The 20,304-nt window shown below is 50.9% G+C and overlaps 2 protein-coding genes and 1 long non-coding RNA gene across 7 annotated transcripts; 1 reads left to right on the forward strand and 2 right to left on the reverse strand.

Moving 5' to 3' along the window:
• Positions 1-6: 6 nt before the first annotated feature.
• On the forward strand, positions 7-2,042 carry LOC122164751. 5 transcript variants are annotated; one of them, XM_042827004.1, is made up of 5 exons: positions 7-146; positions 355-476; positions 1,016-1,122; positions 1,226-1,230; positions 1,274-2,042. In XM_042827004.1, the coding sequence occupies exons 1-5, from the start codon at positions 121-123 to the stop codon at positions 1,578-1,580; spliced, it is 567 nt and encodes a 188-aa protein (XP_042682938.1). In that variant the 5' UTR covers positions 7-120; the 3' UTR covers positions 1,581-2,042. The 5 variants fall into 5 exon arrangements, 3 of the variants coding, with proteins under 3 accessions (XP_042682938.1, XP_042682936.1, XP_042682937.1); XM_042827002.1 differs by having other exon boundaries at positions 1,016-1,230; XM_042827003.1 differs by having other exon boundaries at positions 385-476; positions 1,016-1,230.
• Positions 2,043-6,204: 4,162 nt separating this feature from the next.
• On the reverse strand, positions 6,205-6,716 carry LOC122164752. Its single transcript, XR_006170315.1, has 2 exons — positions 6,576-6,716; positions 6,205-6,473 (listed from the first exon to the last, which is right to left on the reverse strand). It is a non-coding gene; the product is annotated as an uncharacterized LOC122164752 (long non-coding RNA).
• A 1,052-nt stretch (positions 6,717-7,768) lies between these two features.
• Positions 7,769-12,938, reverse strand: LOC122164753 (borealin-like). Its single transcript, XM_042827006.1, is given in 10 exon segments — positions 7,769-7,967; positions 8,307-8,393; positions 8,811-8,937; positions 9,125-9,223; positions 9,469-9,548; positions 10,221-10,354; positions 10,666-10,741; positions 12,302-12,342; positions 12,623-12,782; positions 12,784-12,938. Coding segments are annotated over 10 exon segments (993 nt in total). The 5' UTR covers positions 12,928-12,938; the 3' UTR covers positions 7,769-7,922.
• Between the last annotated feature and the right edge of the window lie 7,366 nt (positions 12,939-20,304).

Consider the following 20,304-nt stretch of genomic DNA (forward strand, 5'->3'; position numbering starts at 1 on the left):
TTTTTTTGTTCTCTGCTGTCCCCTATTCCCTTTTTCCTCTTTGCTCTCTCTCTCTCTCCTTTCTTCCCCCTCATCCTGTTACAGAAGAGAGTGAAGGAATGATGGACAAGCTGGTGCAGGATGGCAGCAGCAGGGTGGAAGCCCAGGTGGGTGCGATGAAGCCGGGGGTGGGACTGGGTGGAGCCAGAGCCCAGCCTGAGCTCATTGAAGGGCTGGGAATTGCAGGGCTCGGATGTGTGCCTGGGCTACTGGTGTCGGTGAGGTTGGGTGAGCAGTGAGGTTTGGGAGGGACCGACTTGTTGGCCTTGAGATTGATGCCCAGCTCCTTGCTCGTCGCATTCTGTTCGACTCGAGGTTCCGGACACGGCTTGCTCTTCTAAGCAGTGTGAGGACTGCGAGAAAGACTTTGTTGGATGCAGCAGGAAAGCACAGCTGCTGGTGGATGCCAGTGTCCGCTCCTGAGGCTCTGCGCCAAGGTATGTGGATCCCTGCCGTCTCCTGTTTCACACGCTCGCTGAGGTCCTTTGGGGCTTGGTGTCGGTTGTCCCTCGTGCTCACGTTGCTTTCACCGGGTGTTCTTCCTTTCCCCGTGCTCAGTTCTGCCCAGTGCTGATGGGATGTCAGTGCCACCTGCTGCTCTTAATAAAAGGTATTTTTGATTTCTTTTGGTTTCCATAGCATTTGCTACACTTTCCTTCTGTCTCTCTTCTTTTTTTTTCTTTTTGCTCTCAATAAATGGCAGGTTCAATTCATTTTGGCTCCTCTAGTATTTGCTACACTTGTGTTCTGTTTCTCTTCTCTTTTTTCCATGTTGCCTGGCGGTGCCTCGCTGGAGTTCCCATGACCCCCATGACTTGGTCACTTTGTGACCAAGTGAGGTGCCAAAAAAAGAGGTATCTCCTAAACAGGCTTCTGCTGAGTGCTGTCCTCGTCTTGGGGTTTGTCCAATGCCCACCTTTCTTTTCTAACCCACTGTGTTGAGGACGGCGTGTGAGGCTTTCTTCTTTCTTTGTAGGATTGGGGACTCCACCACCAGAAGTAGCAGGCATTTTGGGATGTCCAAGGTTCCACAGTGAGCGTGTCCTGTTCCTGGTAAAGGTGTGGGCGTTCCTGGACACGAAGGTATCTATCTCCATGCCTTGCCCATGTGCCCAGTCCCCCACCAGATGCTGTTTGCCTTTTGGCCCCCCTGATTTGCTGCACTGCTGCGCCCTGATCCTTGCAGAGGGGTAAGTGACACCTTTGTCCCTTCCGGAAAGTGCTCTCCACTTTCCTCTCATTGGTCACCGGCAGCGCAGTCCAGCCCTCGCCAGCCTGTGATTGGTCAAATGCTGCGCCGTTCCCCCCTCGTCAGCCTGTTATTGGTCACCGGCAGTGCCGTCCGACCCTCGTCAGCCTCTCATTGGTCATCAGCAGTGCCATCCCGCCCTCATGCACCTCTCATTGGTCATCGGCAGCGCGGTCCCGCCCCCATGTGCCTCTCATTGGTCATCGACAGCGCCGTCTCGCTGTCTCCAGCCTGTGATTGCTCACTAGCAGCGCAATCCCGGTGTCTCCAGCCTGTGATTGGTCACCGGTAGCGCCATCCAGAACTCCTCAGCCTCTCATTGGTCACCAGCAGTGCCGTCCCGCCCTCGTCAGCCTGTGATTGGTCATCGGCAGCGCCGTCCCGCCCTCATCAGTCTGTGATTGGTCATTGGCAGCGCCCTCCTGCCCTCGCCAGCCTGTGATTGGTCATCGGCAGTGCCGTCCCGCCGTCATATGCCTCTCATTGGTGATCGACAGCACCGTCCCGCCCCCTTGTGCCTATTATCAGTCATCAGCAGCGCCGTCCCGCCCCTGCCAGCGTCTCATTGGTCATCAGCAGCGCCGTCCCGCCCCTGCCAGCCTCTCATTGGTCATCGGCAGCGCCGTCCCACCCCTCCAGCGTCTCATTGGTCATCGGCAGCGCCGTCCCGCCCCCGCGAGCCTCTCTTAGAATCATAGAATCATAGAATCACCAAGGTTGGAAAAGACCTAAAAGATCATCCAGTCCAACCATTCGCCTATTACCAATAGCTCCCACTAAACCATGTCCCTCAACACAACATCCAGCCTTTCCTTGAACACCCCCAGGCTCTGTGACTCCACCACCTCCCTGGGCAGTCCATTCCAGTGCCTGACCACCCTTTTTGAAAAGTAATACTTCCTGATGTCCAGCCTGAATCTCCCCTGTCGTAGCTTGAAACCATTTCCTCTGGTCCTATCACTAATGACACGAGAGAAGAGGCCGACCCCCAGCTCACTACACCCTCCCTTCAGGAAGTTATAGAGAGCAATGAGGTCTCCCCTGAGCCTTCTCTTCTCCAGGCTGAACATTCCCAGCTCCTTCAGCCTCTCCTCATATGGCCTGTGTTCCAGACCCCTCACCAGCTTTGTTGCCCTCCTCTGAACGCATTCCAGGGCCTCCATGTCTTTCTTGCAGTGAGGGGCCCAAAACTGGACACAATACTCGAGGTCGAGTACAGGGGAACTCTCTGTTCCTGCTTGCAACGCTGTTTCTGATGCAAGCCAGGATGCCATTGGCCTTCTTGGCCTCCTGGGCACACTGTCGGCTCATGTTCAGCTGAGCATCAATCAATACCCCCAGGTCCATTTCCTCTATGCAGTCCTCCAGCCACACCGCCCCAAGCCTGTAGCGTCGCCTGGGGTTGTTGTGGCCGAAGTGCAGGACCCGGCATTTGGCCTTGTTGAAACTCATCCCATTGGCTTCAGCCCAGCTCTCCAGCCTGTCCAGATCCCTCTGTAGGGCCTCGCTACCCCGAGGCAGATCCACACTTCCAGCCAATTTGGTGTCATCTGCAAATTTACTGAGGGTGCACTCGATGCCCTCATCCAGGTCATCAATAAAGATATTGAAGAGGACAGGCCCCAGCACCGACCCCTGGGGAACACCACTCACGACCAGTCGCCAACTGGATTTAACTCCATTCACCACCACTCTCTGAGCCCGGCCCTCCAGCCAGCTCCTCACCCAGCCGAGAGTGTACCCATCCAAGCCTCGGGCTGCCAGCTTCTGCAGGAGAAGGCTGTGGGAGACAGTGTCAAAGGCTTTGCTGAAGTCTAGGTAGACCACATCAACAGCCTTTCCCTCATCCACCAGATGGGTCACTAGATCATAGAAGGAGATCAGGTTGGTCAAGCAGGACCTGCCCTTCACGAACCCAAGCTGGCTAGGCCTGATCCCCTCCCCGGTCACCCCACACATGCCGCTTGATCTCCCTCAAGACAATCTGCTCCAACACCTTCCCTGGCACCGAGGTCAGGCTAACAGGCCTGTAGTTCCCCGGATCCTCCTTATGATCTTTCTTGTGAATGGGAGTCACATTGGCAAGCCTCCAGTCTTCTGGGACCTCACCAGTCAACAAGGAGTGCTGACAGATGATGGAAAGCGGCTCAGCTATCACCTCCACCAGTTCCCTCAGCACTCTCAGGTGGATCTCATCTGGCCCCATTGACTTGTGACAGTCCAGTTGGAGCAGTAGGTCTCTGACTGTTTCTTTCAGAATCACAGGGGGGTTAGTGTGCTCCCCAGCCGAGATTACCAGGTCAGAGAGAGGAGTATCCTGAGGATAACTGGTCTGACTTTTAAAGAGAGACGTAAAGAAGGCATTCAGAACTTCTGCCTTTTCCTTATCCTCAGTGGTCACATTCCCAGCCTCATCCAGCAAAGAGTGGATATTCTCCTTTGTCCTCCTCTTACTGTTAATGTATTTATAAAAGAGTTTCTTATTCCTTTTCACCCCAGCGGCTAGGTTAAATTCAAGCTGGGCTTTTGCCTCTCTGATTTCACCTCTACACATCCTAACGACTTCCTTGTATTCATTCTGAGTGGCCTGTCCCTCTTTCCACAGGCGGTAGATTCTCTTTTTCTCCTGGAGCCTCAAGAATAGCTCCCTATTCATCCACGCCGGTCTTCTTCCCCACCGGCTCATTTTGCAGCTCAGGGGGACTGCCTGCTCCTGCACCCTTAAGACTTCCTTCTTGAAGAGCAACCAGCTCTCTTGGACCCCTTTACTCGCTAAGACTGAATGCCAGGGGACTCCCCCTATTAGTCCCTTGAACAATTCAAAGTCCGCCCTCCTGAAGTCCAAGGTAGCAATTTTACTATTCCCCTTCCAGGCTCCACCATGAATCACGAAGTCTATCATTTCATGGTCACTCTGTCCAAGACAGCCTCCAACCTCCACATCCTCCATCAAACCTTCCCTGTTTGTGAACAGCAGGTCTAGTGGGGCAGTTCCTCTCGTGGGCTCTCTGACCAGCTGTATCAGGAAGTTGTCCTCTACGCATTCCAGAAACCTCCTAGACTGCTTCCTCTGTGCTGTGCTGTACTCCCAGCATATGTCAGGGAAGTTAAAGTCCCCCATGAGGACAAGGGCAGGCAACTGTGCAGCTCGTGCCAGCTGCTTATAGAATACCTTGTCTGTCTCTTCATCCTGATTTGGAGGTCTATAACAGACGCCCACCAGGGTGCCTGTCTTGTCAGCCCTTCCTCTGATCTTTACCCATAGGGATTCAACGTTATCGTCCCCAGTCATAACCTCAGTAGCGTAAAAGCATTCCCTAACATAGAGAGCCACATCGCCACCCCGCCTTCCTTGCCTATCTTTCCTGAAGAGTTTGTAGCCATCCATTGCAGCACTCCAATCGTGGGAGCGATCCCACCATGTTTCCGTTATGGCAACTAGGTCATAGTTTGCCTGCTGCACAATGGCTTCCAACTCTTCTTGTTTGTTGCCCATGCTGCGTGCATTAGTGTAGACGCACCTCAGCTGAGCCCCTTGCCTTTCACCTAATCCCAATACCAGTTCCCCAGGCTGCTCTCTTAGCAGGCCTGGCTTTATCCCCTTCCCCCTTCCTATCTAGTTTAAAGCTCACTCTACAAGTCCCGCCAGCTCCTGGGCAAGTATCCGTCTCCCTTTTGGAGACAGGCAATTCCCATCAGCAGACCTCAGGCCAGGTGCCGAGTAGACTGCCCCATGATCAAAGAATCCAAAATTTTTGCGCTTGCACCAGCCTCTCAGCCATGCATTTATAAGATGGCTTTTCCTGGTCATCTCAATGCTCGTTCCTGCCACCAAGGGAATACTGGCAAACACTACTTGTATGCCCGCTCCATCAACCCTTTTACCCGCTCCTCAACCCTTTATTGCTAAAGGGACCCCCATCATGTCCCTGTGGCAGATCAGGACACCTCCTTTGGTGCCTGATATTGTTATGCAGCCGCAGACATCTGGCCAGAAGGTGTGGTACAGGCAGCCAGGACGTGCCCCAGTACAAGCGGAAGTGTTGATCCAGGATAGAAATATGGCCTGTATCTTGCCCTGGAGAGCAGACCTTCCCTCCTGGTACCTGTGAAACATCTGTATTACTCCCCGTGAGTCTGTGAGCCTTCAGGACCACTGGAAGGAATAAAATGCCACCAAGCATTCCAGTGTTGCTGTCAGATCACGTACAACACCTGGTGATGGTCTGCATGGGACTGATGGAACATAGAACGGACCTGCACCTCAGGACCTCATGCCTCCAGTCACATCATCGAGCACTGGCCCATATAAGAATATAGACATCCACTAATCATCACTCGTCTTGAATTGTACCAACACACGTCATGATAAAATTGTATAAGCATCGTGATATACCGGATCTCTGTATTAGAGAAAGCTTACCCTTTTGTTAACCTGATCATCGGTTCACGCCGTGAAGGGATGGAGTGTATGGGAACTGCAGAGTCACGGCCTGAACCTCTGATTGATCACCTGAGGCGAACCATGAGTCAGCCAGAGGAGCACAGGTGAAGGCAATTCACCTGTGCTGCTGGAAGGGGTGGAGCCTGGCTCCACCCCTCCTAGACCTATTTAAGAGCTGGCTACCAGAGGGGAAGGATCTCTTCTGGAGATCACCTCTCTTGGTGTTTTGTGGTGAGCTCAGCTGAAGGGTAAGCCTTTCATTTTATTCTCTTTTGTTATCATTGTCTACTTTGCCTAACTCTCTTGATTATATTGTGATTATAAAATCTTGATATCCATTGATTATACAGGGGCCCTGGAGTTTGAGAGCGTAAGCGTGCACTGCACTGCTGCAGTGCCTCGAGCAGATCCTCAGAATAAAATGAAAGGCATTACATGAAAATGAAAGGCAAATACACAGAGTCAAAGAACATGTGTGAAAGCTATCAGGAAGCCATGCTTTACAGGCTTTTGAGATTGTTAGAAAAATCCAAAAAAAAAGAGCAAGAAAAATACTAATCCAGTTCTTTCATATGGAAAATAAGAAGACAGTCCTGCTAAGCTAGTGGAAGTTTTCCAATTAAATTCACCTAGGCCAAGAGCGCCAAGAATATTAGCAACCTTCGAGGAACATCCAGGAAGACTTTCTGAGGGCAGACAAGTTCAGGATTCGTGTCAGCAGGACACTATCGAGCAGCTGGTCTGCAGAGCAGAGTTTTCAAAACTGTGCAGCTAGTCTTAGTCTCTTCTGTTTGCGCCGCCCTGTCCTTACCCGGCGGTGGGCACGGGGACGGGGTGGCTTACCTGAGCTGCAGAAACGACCGCGGGCAGAACGCCGAGAAACGAACGGTAAACATTTAACTGACGAACGCACAGAGCGACAGAGAGACGACCGCCGAACGGCGACTGCAAAGGACGGCTCGGTGCCGACGGGGGACGGACGGGCCCCCGCGCCGCCTTCCCCTGAGCGCCCGGCGTCCCAAAGGCACAGGGCGGCGGCGGGGACGCGGGGCGTCTGAGCGCCACTTTCCCCGCACGGAGCCCCACGTCTCCGCCAGCGCCATTGCGGCAGCCCCCTGGCCGCCATTGGCGGAGAGCCCGCGCTCGGCCCCGCCTCCTCCGCTCCGCCATTGGTCGGCCCGCGGAACGGGGCGGGCACCGCTCGCGGGGTCCTTTCTGTCCGCGGTCGCGCCGTCGTTGCGTCATCACCGCGCGCGTCCAGGATGGCCCCGGCCCGGCTGCCCACGCTGATGCCTGTCGCCGCGCGCCCACTCCGCTTCCGGGGCCACGGGAGGAGGAGGGCGGGGACGCGGGGGATCGCGGCGATGCCGAACCCGCGCCGCCCCGCTGCGTGCGGGCCTTCCTGGAGAGCGGCGAGCACGGGTCGCATCCGTGCCGCCGGGAAAGCGCTGAGCGGGGGTGCGCGGCGGTGTTCAGGGCGGGATGATGCGCGGTTTTTTTTGTGCCTCCGCCGTTTTTGGTGCGACGAATGACTTCGGGTTCAGCTGATGATGATTTGAGGAAAGCAAGAACCAAAGGCGCACGCCTGACTGCCAGGCTCCAGCTCGCCTCGATCAGCGCCCCTCTTTCGGGGCTGCCCAGCTCAGCTAGGAGCTGCTCCTGGACACCAGGCGGGTCACAGAACCACAGAATCGTAGCGGTTGGAAGGGACCTCCAGAGGTCATCGAGTCCAACCCCTTGCCAAAGCAGTTCCCTACAGCAGGTTGCACGAGTTAAGCCAAACGCTACTGCCACGTAGGTTGCAGAAGCGATTTTAGTAGTGTGTGCAAGCAATACACTGCAGAGGAAAGAACCATTGCTAACCCACTCCCTGGAGGCATACAGGGCTCAAACAGGATGGGAAATGAATTTGGGTGATGAATATTGGTTAGCTAGTAGCTGCCAGGTAGCTGTGACTCATGCCAGCAACAACCAAATCACTCTGACAGCTGGAAAGGGACGCTTGAATATTAACAGCTTTGTCAGTTATACAGCGCTGGTCTTAACTGCTTTGCTCTTTCTTTTTTTTATTATTATTATTATTTTGTTTTGTTTAAATGAATGCTCACAGAATTACAAGACACCAAATAAAATGTACTTGTAGCTTATAGTAGTTCCACATTTACAAAAGGTGTTGACATTCATTGCTCTTCACCTATGAGTTTTTGCACTGCTACAAGCTTGTGCAAGACGAACCTAGAAAGAAAGAGCAATTCATCAAGAGATTATAACACACAGCCACACTTCCGTTTTCCACCTGGAACAGAGGACACCTTTAGTTTCAATTCAGTTTTTCAAAATGTTGACAATAGTTATTTTTCTACAAGTGTGAAATTTTATCCCTCCTTCCCTTCCCAGTTCATGCTGCTTCTTCACTAGCGGTAGGAGCTAAGATACAAGACTTGAAATAAGAAGCTTCTGTTACAGCTCAGTAGCTTAACAGTTAAGGACAATAATTAAGGACAGAGACAATGCTGCATTACAGCTTCAGATCTCGAACAGAAAAAAAAAAAAAGAAAAAAAAAAAAGACTTACAGACAGCTTCTTCATAATGCCTCGTGCCTCTGGATTGAGATGAAGAAGATTCTTCTTGGTCAGATCACTTGCTGTTAAACGAATGCTCTGCAAGAAGCCAAACACCTCCAAATCTCAGGTTTCCTGATTGTTTCGCTGCAGCAGCTACAAGCAGCAAAAGTAAAACTCTATGCACACTAGGAGGCCGCGTACATGCCAAGAGCCACACGCAGCTTGACCAGCTCATCCCGTACTGCCCTTGGTGTGCTGACGCGGCACTGTGAGCAGAAGCACAGCACAGCACAGTCTGCATTCTGCTTAGACCAGAATTCTTAGACAGCTCCCACTGCTGACTAAGAACTTCTTCAGGCTCTTTTTAAGCAACATTTACCTCCTGATAAGCTGCGGTGACACAAGTAATCGGGAGAGAATGGATGAACAGCAGTCCCTTGAAACTGATAAGGCCCCAAGAAGGCACAGGCTCTCCTTGCTGCATAGATTTTACAGACTCAAGTTTGATTTTACCTCCCCTCCTCCAACAGGAACGGTAATGAAGATATTATTGCCATCAGCAAGGGGGCTGCCATTAGCAGAGATGGTGTAAACACGTTCAGTTACTGCGGGTGTGCGCAAACCCGGCGTCTTGAAAACACTGGAAAAAGCAACAGGTAAGGAATTTTACTGCAATTTCTTAGAGCACTTGGACCAAAAGTCTTCCATTGCAGTTTCAAAGTGCTGCTGGAAAATATTCTGCATACAGACAACCAAGATGTAAGGAGCAAGCAGCAAGGCACTCCTCTGTGTAAGAAATTAACAGAGAAATGCAATAGAATACAGACCTGGAATCAAACCTGGGTGTGACGATGGAGGCGCCTCCTCAAGCACAGAGATTGAGATTTCTGCCAGTAGCCGGAGTGATAAAGCTGCTTTTGCTTGATCTGCTTAAAAGGAAGCATGTAAGCAGAGCCCTGCTCTCAGAAGAATAATTTTAACGGACACGTAAGCACTGTCTTACCAAAGACTTAGATGAGACAACCCAGGGTCCTCACAGATCACCCTACGGCACGCCATGCCCACACCACCCAGCCTGCCGGGCAACGCACCACCCCATTCAGCAGCTACGTTAGCACCGCAATTTTACCCTCTGCTTCTGAAATCCTGCCATAAAACTCGTCGCTGTTACCTTTGACTCATGCGTTTCACTCTTGGTGAAGGAGCTCTTCTGCTCCTGGACGCTGGTGCTTTTTTAGTGGACGTCCTCACCTGAAAAACATTAGCTGCCAAGTCAGTCATTTCCTTCTCCCGGGACAGCCAAGTCTGCACCAAGCAAATGCTCCCATACAAAAAGCTTGGCTCAGGAGGCTCCTTCCTGCAGCACGGGAGTCTGACACAAGCCACGGGACAACCTTCTGAGACCTTCCCCATTTGAGTATTACCCTCATATCCTTTCCCCAAAGCTCAGCTGCAGAACTTCAGGAGGATAACAGACCACCTTAACTTCCAATCTGACTCAAGACGGTTCATGTATTTACCACTGCCCACAGCAGAACTCAGAAACTACAAAGCTGAAAAGCACTGCTGGTAAATATTTTCAACGTGGCCCAGACTGTTCTGCTCTAGGGAATATCACTCCCTGCATACAGCAACGCTGAAGGCACCCGCTCAGATGAGAAGGGTGAGACTCTCATGTGCAGAAGTACAACAGGAATAAAAGCAGAGGTTACCTGCAGTGCAGTCACTGCTCGCCACAAGTAACAGCACTGTCTGCCAATGAAAGCCAGCTTGCAGCATCACCGGAACGATCAGGAGGCAACAGCTTTTTCAAAGTCACCCTTAGAGCATCCTGCACAGCTGTCCCACCATAGGCATCAACATCGTCTCGGTACATAGTTTATATCCCGGGAATAAAAGCCATCACAAAGAGCAGCTGCTTACCTTTCCGTTTCTTGGATAAGTACTTGCAGCTGCTTGCTCCAGAAGTTGGCCATCGTGTTTCGCTTTCTTTGCCGGAGGAAGCAAAGGAACCTCTGCTGCTTCTTCAGTAGCTTCAATACCCTGTTTAGATTTTTCTCTGAAAAGGAGAAAGCACTACTCAAGTTGACAGGAAAAAAAAAAACAACTAACGAGGCATAATTGACCATTAGCTAAGGTAAGGAAATGTACTACAAGCTTCTTTTGGCAACAGCTTGCTTCCAAACTCTGAATTCTGATGACAACAATAAAAAGAACACGGCTGTGAATTATTCAGAATGCTTTAATTAAGGCAAGTAAAACTACTTCAGGTTGCAGGAGTAAAGGTAGAATGGCATCCCTATCTGTAAATGTAGCGAAGGCTGTAGCTAAGAACCAAATCAGCATTCACAGAATGTTAACTACTGACCTTTCGTTATGATTTTCAAAGGAGTCTGGATAAATTCTGCTGTCAGCTTGTTTATTTCTGTTATTCCCAAGTCTGCCTAGAATTAAGAGGTCATAATATTGTCAGGATGATCAGTACTGCGAGTTTGTGATGAGTCAAAGTTGCAGGCAAAATCTTTATAACTATTTCACAGCAAAAATATCTTTACGTTCTTCTGTTGTGCTCAAACGAATTCCTTCCTCGTTATTCCAGACACAATGGATCTCGTGCCCTTCAGCACCAGCATGCCTTGCTGGGCAGCTGTGAGCATGCTTCACCTACTCCCTGCTGCTCAACACCACAGCAATGCTTCAGCTTACTGAGAGGCGCGTGCTCTTCCAGAGGCCTAGGAGCAAACCCTCTTGGCGCGGGGCTCCGCAAAATGACTCCAGGAGAGCAGAGCAACCTTACAGATAGCAGGAGAGAAGAGAAGGGCTGGTTCATTAGGGAACAGCGATCACCGTTTGTGATGATGGAGAAGCCAATGGAGAGTTGATTATATCGCATTTAGTTCTTTTTTTCCTTCATGACCATCCCTGAAGAATGCTAAAATGCAGAGAGGATTGGCAGAGGCGCTCTGGCAGAGGCTGCCCAGAGCGAGCCCGTTGCTGTACGGTGTACATGGGCGAGAGCCCTCAAAGCACAGCTGGCACACCTGTCTGCTGTCTGTATATAATCTGGCATGGTTTAAGCCTTAAAAGCTACACTCCTGAGGGCGCTAATGCTTTTATGCCCTCCAATGCCTTCCCAGGGAGTCTGTCAACAGCAGAGAGATGTTTCAACAGGTTTTCGAGTTTCCCTCCTCCCTTGCTTTTCCTTTCCCCCCCTCAAAGTTTCTGGACATTTCTGGAACGTCCCAACCAACACAATCTCATTGTTCACAGTGTCACGTTTTCGGAACGTGCTTTTCGTTATCAGTATCGACTGGGGATCTTCCCCAAAGCTGGGTAGCATCGACTGGTAGAGGGTGTGGAGGAACTCAGGAGAAAACTCAGAGAAGTGGACACTCCCAGTGCCACGGAACTCCCCTCCCAAACTCCTGCAGAACCCTGAGAGGTTAGACAAGTATTGAAGAGAGGAAAGGCCGCGGCCCCAGCAGACCTAGGGAGGCACAAATTATTTGGGGCCTGGCTCAACAGCACGCGAGAGAGTTTGAGGAGCTGCTTCGTAAACAATCAGCACTGAAGCACAGCTTCTTTCAGCACCTTGACTGATTCATCCAGTTCAAACCGGATGTTTAAAGGAAAGGCCCCCTCCACATGACATGCTTCTGATGCCACTTGTAGTAAGCGGCTTGGGGTGATCACACAACGGGCTCAGGGGGGAAACCGCGACCATCCAGGAATTCTGGGAGTGACCTGGAAGGTCCTTTCCAACCTCGGCGATCCCTTAGCGTGAAGTTAAGCAGGCCCACAAAGCCGGGCAAGGAGTAGCACGAGCACGCAAACCCTGCAGGGGACACTGCAGCATCTCCTCCCGCTAAGCCTTAATGCAGTTCAGATCCACGTGCACAACCCGCGCTATCGCAGCGGCGCTCCTGCGGATACACAAAGCCTTCGTCTCCTCCAGGAATGCACCGCGCGCCGGGGAAAGTTTCCCATTCGCGCCGGATACCTACCGTCACCGCCTCCTCCAGGACCTTCCGGCTTCCCCCTTCAGCTAGAAAGAAGACATCTCGGTTGAAAGCGTCGCTGCGGTCCGCAGCCGGGACAGCTCCCGCAGCGCCGTAACGCCGCTGCAGGAGCGGACAGCGCACAGCAGGCGTTCCGGCGGCGACCGAGCGGCCCCGGGCAGAGGGGGCGGCGCACCCGCCCGCGCCCACCCGCGTTGTGCTCGCGCGAGCCCCGCGCGCCGCGTCCCACCGCTCCTCAGCGACGGCCTCCGAGCGCCGCTCCAGGGCAGCCCGCCCGCGCCCTCCGCCCACGCCCCCCGCCGCTACCGAAGAACTGCAGCCAGTTCATCTCGCGGAGCGCCACGGGCAGCCGGAGGAGCTCCACGTCGTACAGGTTCTCCATCTCCTTGACCAGGCGCTCCCCGTTCGCTCTCAGCTGCTCGACCCGGCTCCTCACTGTGGGGACGGACGCGGCGTCGGACGCGGCGTCGGACGCGGCCCGGGCCCGAGCGCGGAGCTCGGCCCGGCCCTCGGCCCGCCCGCGGCGTACCTTCCCGGTCGAAGTCCTTCAGGAAGGCGCTCAGCTTCCTGCCGCGCGCGCCCGCGGCCGCCTTCCTGCGGGCAGGAGCCATGAGGGCCGAGGAACAGCGCGAGCGCACCGAGCACCGCTCCCGCACGGCGGGACGGCCCTGCCCGCTCGCGCCGCGTTCAACCGCCGCCCGACGCGCGCCCGCCGTTCAATCGGAGCTCCGCGAGCGGCGGCGCAGCCAATCGGAGCGCGGCGTGGCGTGATGACGCGCTGCGCCATGGCAGCGACGGCGGATGCGGTGGGGCCGGGCCGGGTAGGGCCGGCTCGCCGTTGTGCTGCTGCCGTACGAGGAGCGAGCGGCGGAGCCGGGCCTGGCCGAGCTGCTGCGGCGCGGGCCCCGCTGCCCGTCGTCGGCCGACGCGCTGCAGGGCCTGCGGGACGCGGAGCGTTACTACCGGCGCCTGCTGCCTCCCGTGGCGTGGCTCCACGGGCAGGGCTGGGGGCGCGGGCAAGGAGGAGCTTTCGGAGATGAGCTGAATGAAGGGAAACGAGCTGCGCTAAAAGTGACGTGCTTCTCGGGCTGCTGAATTCGCAGCTACAGAGCTGGCCTTGGCTGCCGGTTACAGACGCCTTTCGACAGACTTCGATGCTTGGTACAAACGGTGGCTCTCCCGTTTCTGCAAATAACCCTGTGCGCTATCCTAGCGTTAAGAACCAGACGGCACGCTAGTACTCAGTACTTTCCCTGAGATCACCAGGGTTCTGCGTCCTTGCATGTGGTCGGTCTTTCTGTGGTGGCTTCCAAGGATGCCCCCACACCTCCCCAAAACCCTCCCTAAATACCCAGAATGCTCCAAGACACCCCCCCTCCCCCCCCCCCCCAAAGATCCCCAGGAGCTCATCCCCCCAACACTCCCCAAAGCCCTTAAGCTGGCGAAAAACACACACTGTGCATTTGCTCCGCGCCTTTCACGAGAGCATGACAGTACAGTGGTTGTTCTGAGGCCTTCACCAGGTTGTTACAGTTGTGTGTCTATCACCAGTTAGCTGCAAGTCTGTCTCTTAACCAATCAGAGTGCGAGAACGCACAATGTTAAAGTTCCATGCGGCGTTGTCACAGATTCTGAGCCAAAAATAAACACATCACTTAATTCCCACACCACTGGGATACCCCAACCTGTTCATGCACCTTCCCAGGGAAGTGAGTTCCTCTACCTGAGGCTGTCGGCTCTATTATCCCTTAGCGGGGAATGGTTTGTTCCAGGAACGTCTTTATGGCCGAGCCAGACGTTGCCGAGGGTAGGGGAAATGCTGCCGGCCATCCGGTAAGCTGGCGTACTGTCACCAGCAGGTATTTAAGTCGCTCAGCCCCAAGCGTCTCCCTAAAATCTACCTGGCGACGCTGGAAGGGCTGCACAATGACAATGGTAATGTAGAGAACTCAAGCTCAGAGGAAATGAGTTGAGCAGGAAGATAAGCTTCCCTTCATCATGAAGAAGTGATTTTCAGTATAAAAGCCAACATTGCATTTACAGATTTGGATCTGTTCTACAGTAATTTCTGAACACAAGGTCTGGCTGCCACAATGCTAAACCAATGGGGCTTGTGTTATCACAAAGGGCTTGTGAAAGGAAGAAAGCAACAGGAACAGGACCAATTTCCAAATAAGATACTATAGCATATGAGAGCCAGGAAGTCATGTAGCAAGTATGTTAAATCTTTAAATTTGCAGGAGACAAGACAGTCAACTCAAATTTCCTTTTACAGTCTTGCAAGTGCTTTCTGCTGTGCTCTGTTTTGATTATTTCAGACAATGCATTTATCTTTATTAATCCAAAATGGAGTTACACAAAAACTATAAGCTTTGAAATTTTTTTGCTGAAGATAGTGGTGCCTTCCCTTTCTTTAATCAGACTTTTTTTAGATTACAAATTGTTTCACTGGAAACAAAGTCTGTTTCCTAGTCTTTTTAAGATAAGATAAGATTAAGATATGATTTCCCAACTACTTTCTTCCAGATTTCAGTTTGGCAAGAAAATGTACAAAAGACAGTAAATATATCAGAAGACTGCAGCACAATTTAGACAGGATTCTCAGAAAGAAGTTGTATAGATAAACCAGACAACAAAAGCCAAATGATCTATGCTTATTAGCTCAATGTCTAAGGAAGTTTCTTTATAAAATTCCTGCTAATTCCTTCAGTATGAATGGCTAGGATGGATGCTCAAGAAGTGCTGAGATGAATCATGAAAAGAACTGCTATACTGAGACCAGGAAAATGGTAAGCATGGGCATTAATTCTCAGTGGAATTTGCCAATACAATCAGTCTCCCACAAGCAATCATTTCATTTGGTCTCTTATAACATGATAGCCTATTACTCAGTGTTTTACCAAGTCACTATCCCTGTACTGGCAGCTGGGGACTCTTGTACAAAGCAACAGATTCATTAGCCCAGAGCACTGTGATAGCACAGTAGCAGAGCAGTGAGAGGTGTCACTGCTGGGAGTGGATCTGCTCCCTAGCCCCTGGCTCTCAGCAGCCTCATCACTAGTGACAGCTGCAGCCTTGCACATGGATTTACTCTGCTTGCGTCTCTGCTGTGCTCCCTGCAGCTGTCGGGCGCACACACAGCCAAAGCAGGCGTGCTTGTGTCCCTGGGTCATGTTGTGCAGCTCTGCACAAACTGGGGCTAGGATTGTTTGCCTAAGGGATTTTTCTCCTTAAGACTAGCTGGTCACAGCACCACAGACAGCATCCTTCTGAGGGCTGAGCTGAAAGGTAGAAGAAATAAAAGCCACACATGAGAAATGCCACAGGGGTCTGCATGGCACACAGGAACTGCACGCTCCACACAGACTGGAGAAGAGTGAGTTGGTGTCTGCTTAGCACCTCAACAAGAACAGAAGCAGCTCCTGCGCAGCCCTGTGCTATGAGCACATTTCACTTGTCAGCATGAGCATGTAACCCAAGGATCCTGCTGATTGGTCCAAGGAGTCACATTCTTGAAACCATCCTAGAGACTGAACCAAAAGCTGAAACACTTCCTCAAACTACACCAGGGTCAGAAGTACACTGCAAGGATGACATACAGCCTCCATCCCCATGATCACCAGAGCGACCAACAGGAGGCACCTTGCATGTGTAGAAGCATTAGTTAGGAGTGGAGTTTGGGGCGTAGAATGGGCGTGGAATATTGTAACGAATTCCTTGAATTAATTGTAATAACCACTCCTTACCTTAGAAATAGCATGAATATGCTTGTGTTCTTTCTATAAATAAAGATGTTTATCTGCTTTTGGTGCACAGGCTAGAAAGGAGTTGTCCCCCCTGCACCCGGCACCAAATAAACACACCTGCTTTATAACTGCTTTGTGGTTAGAGTTTGTTCCACAAGTCACTTCTTGTCTGGGAACACCAGACTTCAGCCCTGGATCAGGCAGCAACAGAGACGGAATGCCCACAGCCCATCAGGGCTGACTTGTGTGCCCAGATGGATCTCCCTTGTAATAACTGAGTTGTCCACACCTTTGGATGTGGTGAACTCTGGAACCTGGAAGTCTCTCAAGGGCCTGAAGGAAGAGAGGGGTGTCAAGGGGGGAAGCTGTGCCCTATGAAAATAACTTGTTGAGCAGATGTCCAGGAAGGATGAAATTAGCAGAATGAGAAGCCTTATCCTTGATATCGCATTGGTTTTAAGGAGTTTCATTTGGAGTGGACTTTTTCTGGGAACAGAATTACATCAAAACTGGAACCAACAAAAAAGGGCCAAGAGTCTTAGTGACTGAGGACTCCTCCCTGAGGGACATTGAATTGGCTTGGGTCTCAGAAGGGAACATGGAAACTGCAGAATAGTAAGAGGCTTTGCATGCCCTAGAAAGACATTGGAGAGATGGGCAGTGAGGAAGACTGTTAAGCAAAACAGACCTGGCTGGCCTGAAAGGGTCAAACAGGGAACATGCGGCCCTTCCTGAAAGGGAAGGACTGTCATGTGAGACTGGCAAGCATAAGTTACAGCTTCTTCGTTCCGTGACCAAGAGCAGAACATGTTCTGTGAAGAGAACACCTTTTGATCTCTGTACTGATCATAATACACAAAAGAGTTAATTAAATAATGATGTATTGCTGTCAGCTGCATAAATGTTATCTGATTTAGGTATTGTATACTCGCATAGCAAAAAGATATAAAATGCTTGTAACAACAATAAACTTGGCTTATGCGCCACCAGAGCCTAAGCCCGTCTGTCCCAGGCGTCTTGAGCTGGTCTCCATCAGGGCAGTGCAAGCAGTGTTCTGCTCTGTCCTTCCGAATGGTGGCTGGGACCTGGAAGGAAGGAGGAGAACAGGTCAGTTAAATGGCCGACTGCATGGATGGTTTCATGATCTTGGGAAGACCTTTGAGAGACCAGGTATGTGGGCATCTGATGAAATTTAACTGAGCAGGACCAAGGGCAAAACAGTTCCTGGAAGCAAGTTGGCTGGACTGATGATCTAGCTTTAAACTAGATTTGGCAGTGTAGGAATGGTATGTTGTTTCTGCATTAGATATCGAAAAAGGAAATTGACCTGAAGAAGTACAGCACAGTATATTTTGCCCTTAGAAATAGCTGGTTTGAAAAAGTAGAAATTGTATATTTCAGTCACATATTTTAGAAATATTGTTGAATAATGTGATTAATTCTCACTTGTAAAACTGTAATAGTTGCAAATAAATTTGGGTATAGTATTATGGACTAGAAAGGATTTTGTAAAGCTATTTTGTTTGGATAAGAAATCCTAGGCCAGGGCCTCCACACAAGGCTACCCACTCTGTGGGTAGGTTGGCATGCAACAGGCAGGCATCATGATACTTCTCTCTATCCTACTTCCAAACTTGTCTGTATCCAAGGACGAGCAGATGTCCAGAAATAATGGCTCAGTCATTGAGTGACCAAATGTTAGAAGTTAAATAATTAGCAATATATGCTTAGCTAGCAAAAAATTATGTTTAGCCAGTATTTGTATGTTTAGTTGAGCATCAAGAAGATTTGTGAACCTGAAGTATGGAAGAAACCAGGGGAGAACAATATAAGGGTTGGGTAATAGACCTTAAAAGTTGTAATACTGTCTGTGTACCCACACTCCTGTTTACAGGATTGCAATTGTGAATAAAATCTGCTTTTATCAGAGATACTGTCCTGATAAGTTATTTGGCTATTTCTAACAGGGGAATGGGATTTTTTTTCTGTGTGATTTTTTTCTGAGTGCTGGGGAACTCTCACTTTAGGAAACAGCAGGGAAAGATCTCTTAATTGTCCCAAAGGATCTCGTGAGGACACCTCAGAGAACATAACATTGCCAATAACCCAGCTATTAGCCTCTACCCCAAAGCATGCAGCCTGGGTAATAGGCAGGAAGAGCTGTGAGCCATGGGACAGTTAGAATCGTATGACCTAATTGTAATCACAGAGATGTGGTAGGATGATTCACATGACTGAGCATGATGATTGGAGGGCTGCAAGCTTTACAGAAGAGATAGGAGGGAAAGAAGTGTGGGGCATTTGCCCTCTATGTTATTAAGAGGTGGATAAAGGACAAAGAGCTGCCTCTGAGAAACAGTCAGGATCATGTTGAGAGTCGGTGGGTGAAAATCAGGGACTGAACCAATAAAGGACATCTAGTGATTGTGGTCTACTACAGGCTGATCAGAAGGAACCTGTGGATGAAGCCTTCTTGCTTCAACTGCAGGAAGTGTCATACTCATAGGCTCTCATCTTGATAGGGGATTTCAACTACTCAAATGTCTACTGGAAAACAATACAGCAGGCTGCAAGCAATCTTGAAGACTCCTTGAGTGTGTTAAGCATTACTTCCTGGTCCAGGTATTAGACATGTCAACCAGGGGTGAAGCATTTCTGAACCTGGTGCTCACCAACTTAGAGGAGCTAATGAAAGAGGTTAAGACTGGAGACACCCTAGGCAGTAGTGAACACGCCCTGGTAGAATGTCATCTTGATATGGATAGGCCTGGCAAAAAGCAAAATTAGGAGAGCGCACTTCAGACTACTTAATGGATGCTGGGTGAGATCCTCTGGGAAGCTGTGTCTTAGTGACAACGGAGTGGAACAAAGCTGGCTACTCTTTAAGGATGCCTTTCTGAGAGTGCAAGAGCTCTCTGTTCCCCAGTAGAAGAAAACAAACAGAGGAGGCAGGAAACCAACATAGCTTGGCCAGGACCTGCTGGTCAAACTGTGGGATAAGAAGGACAGGTATAGACAATGGAAGCAAAAACATGTAGTCCAGAAAGAATATAGGGATTCTGTATGGATGTGCAGGGATGGAATAATGAAAGCCAAAGCACAGATGGAACTGCCCTTTACTTGGGATGTAAAAAACAAGAAGGGATTCTGTAGGTACTTTTGTCAGAAGAGACAGGCCAAGGAGAGCATGCCCTCTATGATAACTGTGAAGGGAGAACTGGCTACAACAGACATGGAGAAGGCTGAGGTACTCATGGAGATTTTTGCCTCAGTCTTCACTAGCAGTCAGGATTCTCATGTCTCTCACATCCCTGAACCTCACATCTCTTAACTTCTTGGCAGGAACTGTGGGAGCAAAATCCCCCCCCACTGTAACAGCAGAGTAAGTCAAAGACCACCTCGTGAGACTGAATGTGTACAAGTCAATGGGGTAAGACGACATACATCCCATGGCCCTAGAGGAGCTGGCTGATGAGGTTGCTAAGCCACTCTCCATCAAATTGTGGCTGGCAGGTGAAATCCCTGTTGACTGGAAAAAGGAAAATATCACTCCCATTTTTAAGAAAGGGAAGAAAGTCCAGCTCCTCCATTCCCTATGCACCTCTTAATATTCTCAAGGCTGGGGCACTGAGGCAATTCCTTCTCAGCTTTCCAGCTCACTGGGAGGACACGTACCCTAGACACGGTGCATCAGCTCCCCCCTGTCTGTGTGTAGGCTTGACATCCAGTTGAGCTTTTCCAGGCGTCTGCTCCTGCTCTTCTAAAATGATTACTGAGGTTCTGTAGACTGCTCTGTATGCTCTTCTCAGTGGGGGAATTGTATTGGGTTTATGTGATAAGGTTTTGGTAGCAGGGCACTGCAGGGGTGTGAGCAGAGCCTAGAAGCTGCCTTAGATCAGATCAGAACCAGCTCCTGGCAGCTCCAAAAGGAACCTGCTGCTGGCCAGACCTGAGCCATGAGTGGTGCCGAGTGCCCCTGTGAGAGCAGATGTGAGAAGGGCAAAAATGCTGCTGGGAGAGAGGAGTGAGACATGAGAGGGAAGCAGCCCTACGGCCACCAAGGTCAGTGCAGAAGGAGGTCAGGTGCCCCGGGCACAGAGCGGCAGCTCCCTGCAGCCCAGGAGAGGCCCACGGTGGAGCAGGCCATCCCCCTGCTGCCCACGACACCGCACAGAGCAGATCTCCACTTGCAGCCGTGGGGGAACCTGCGGTGCAGCAGTGGACGTTGACTGAAGAAGGTGC

Source organism: Centrocercus urophasianus, unplaced genomic scaffold (genome assembly GCF_019232065.1).
Source record: "Centrocercus urophasianus isolate 14NV4802_14NV808 unplaced genomic scaffold, USGS_Curo_1.0 seq_272, whole genome shotgun sequence".
In the NCBI taxonomy this organism is placed as follows: Eukaryota; Metazoa; Chordata; class Aves; order Galliformes; family Phasianidae; genus Centrocercus; species Centrocercus urophasianus.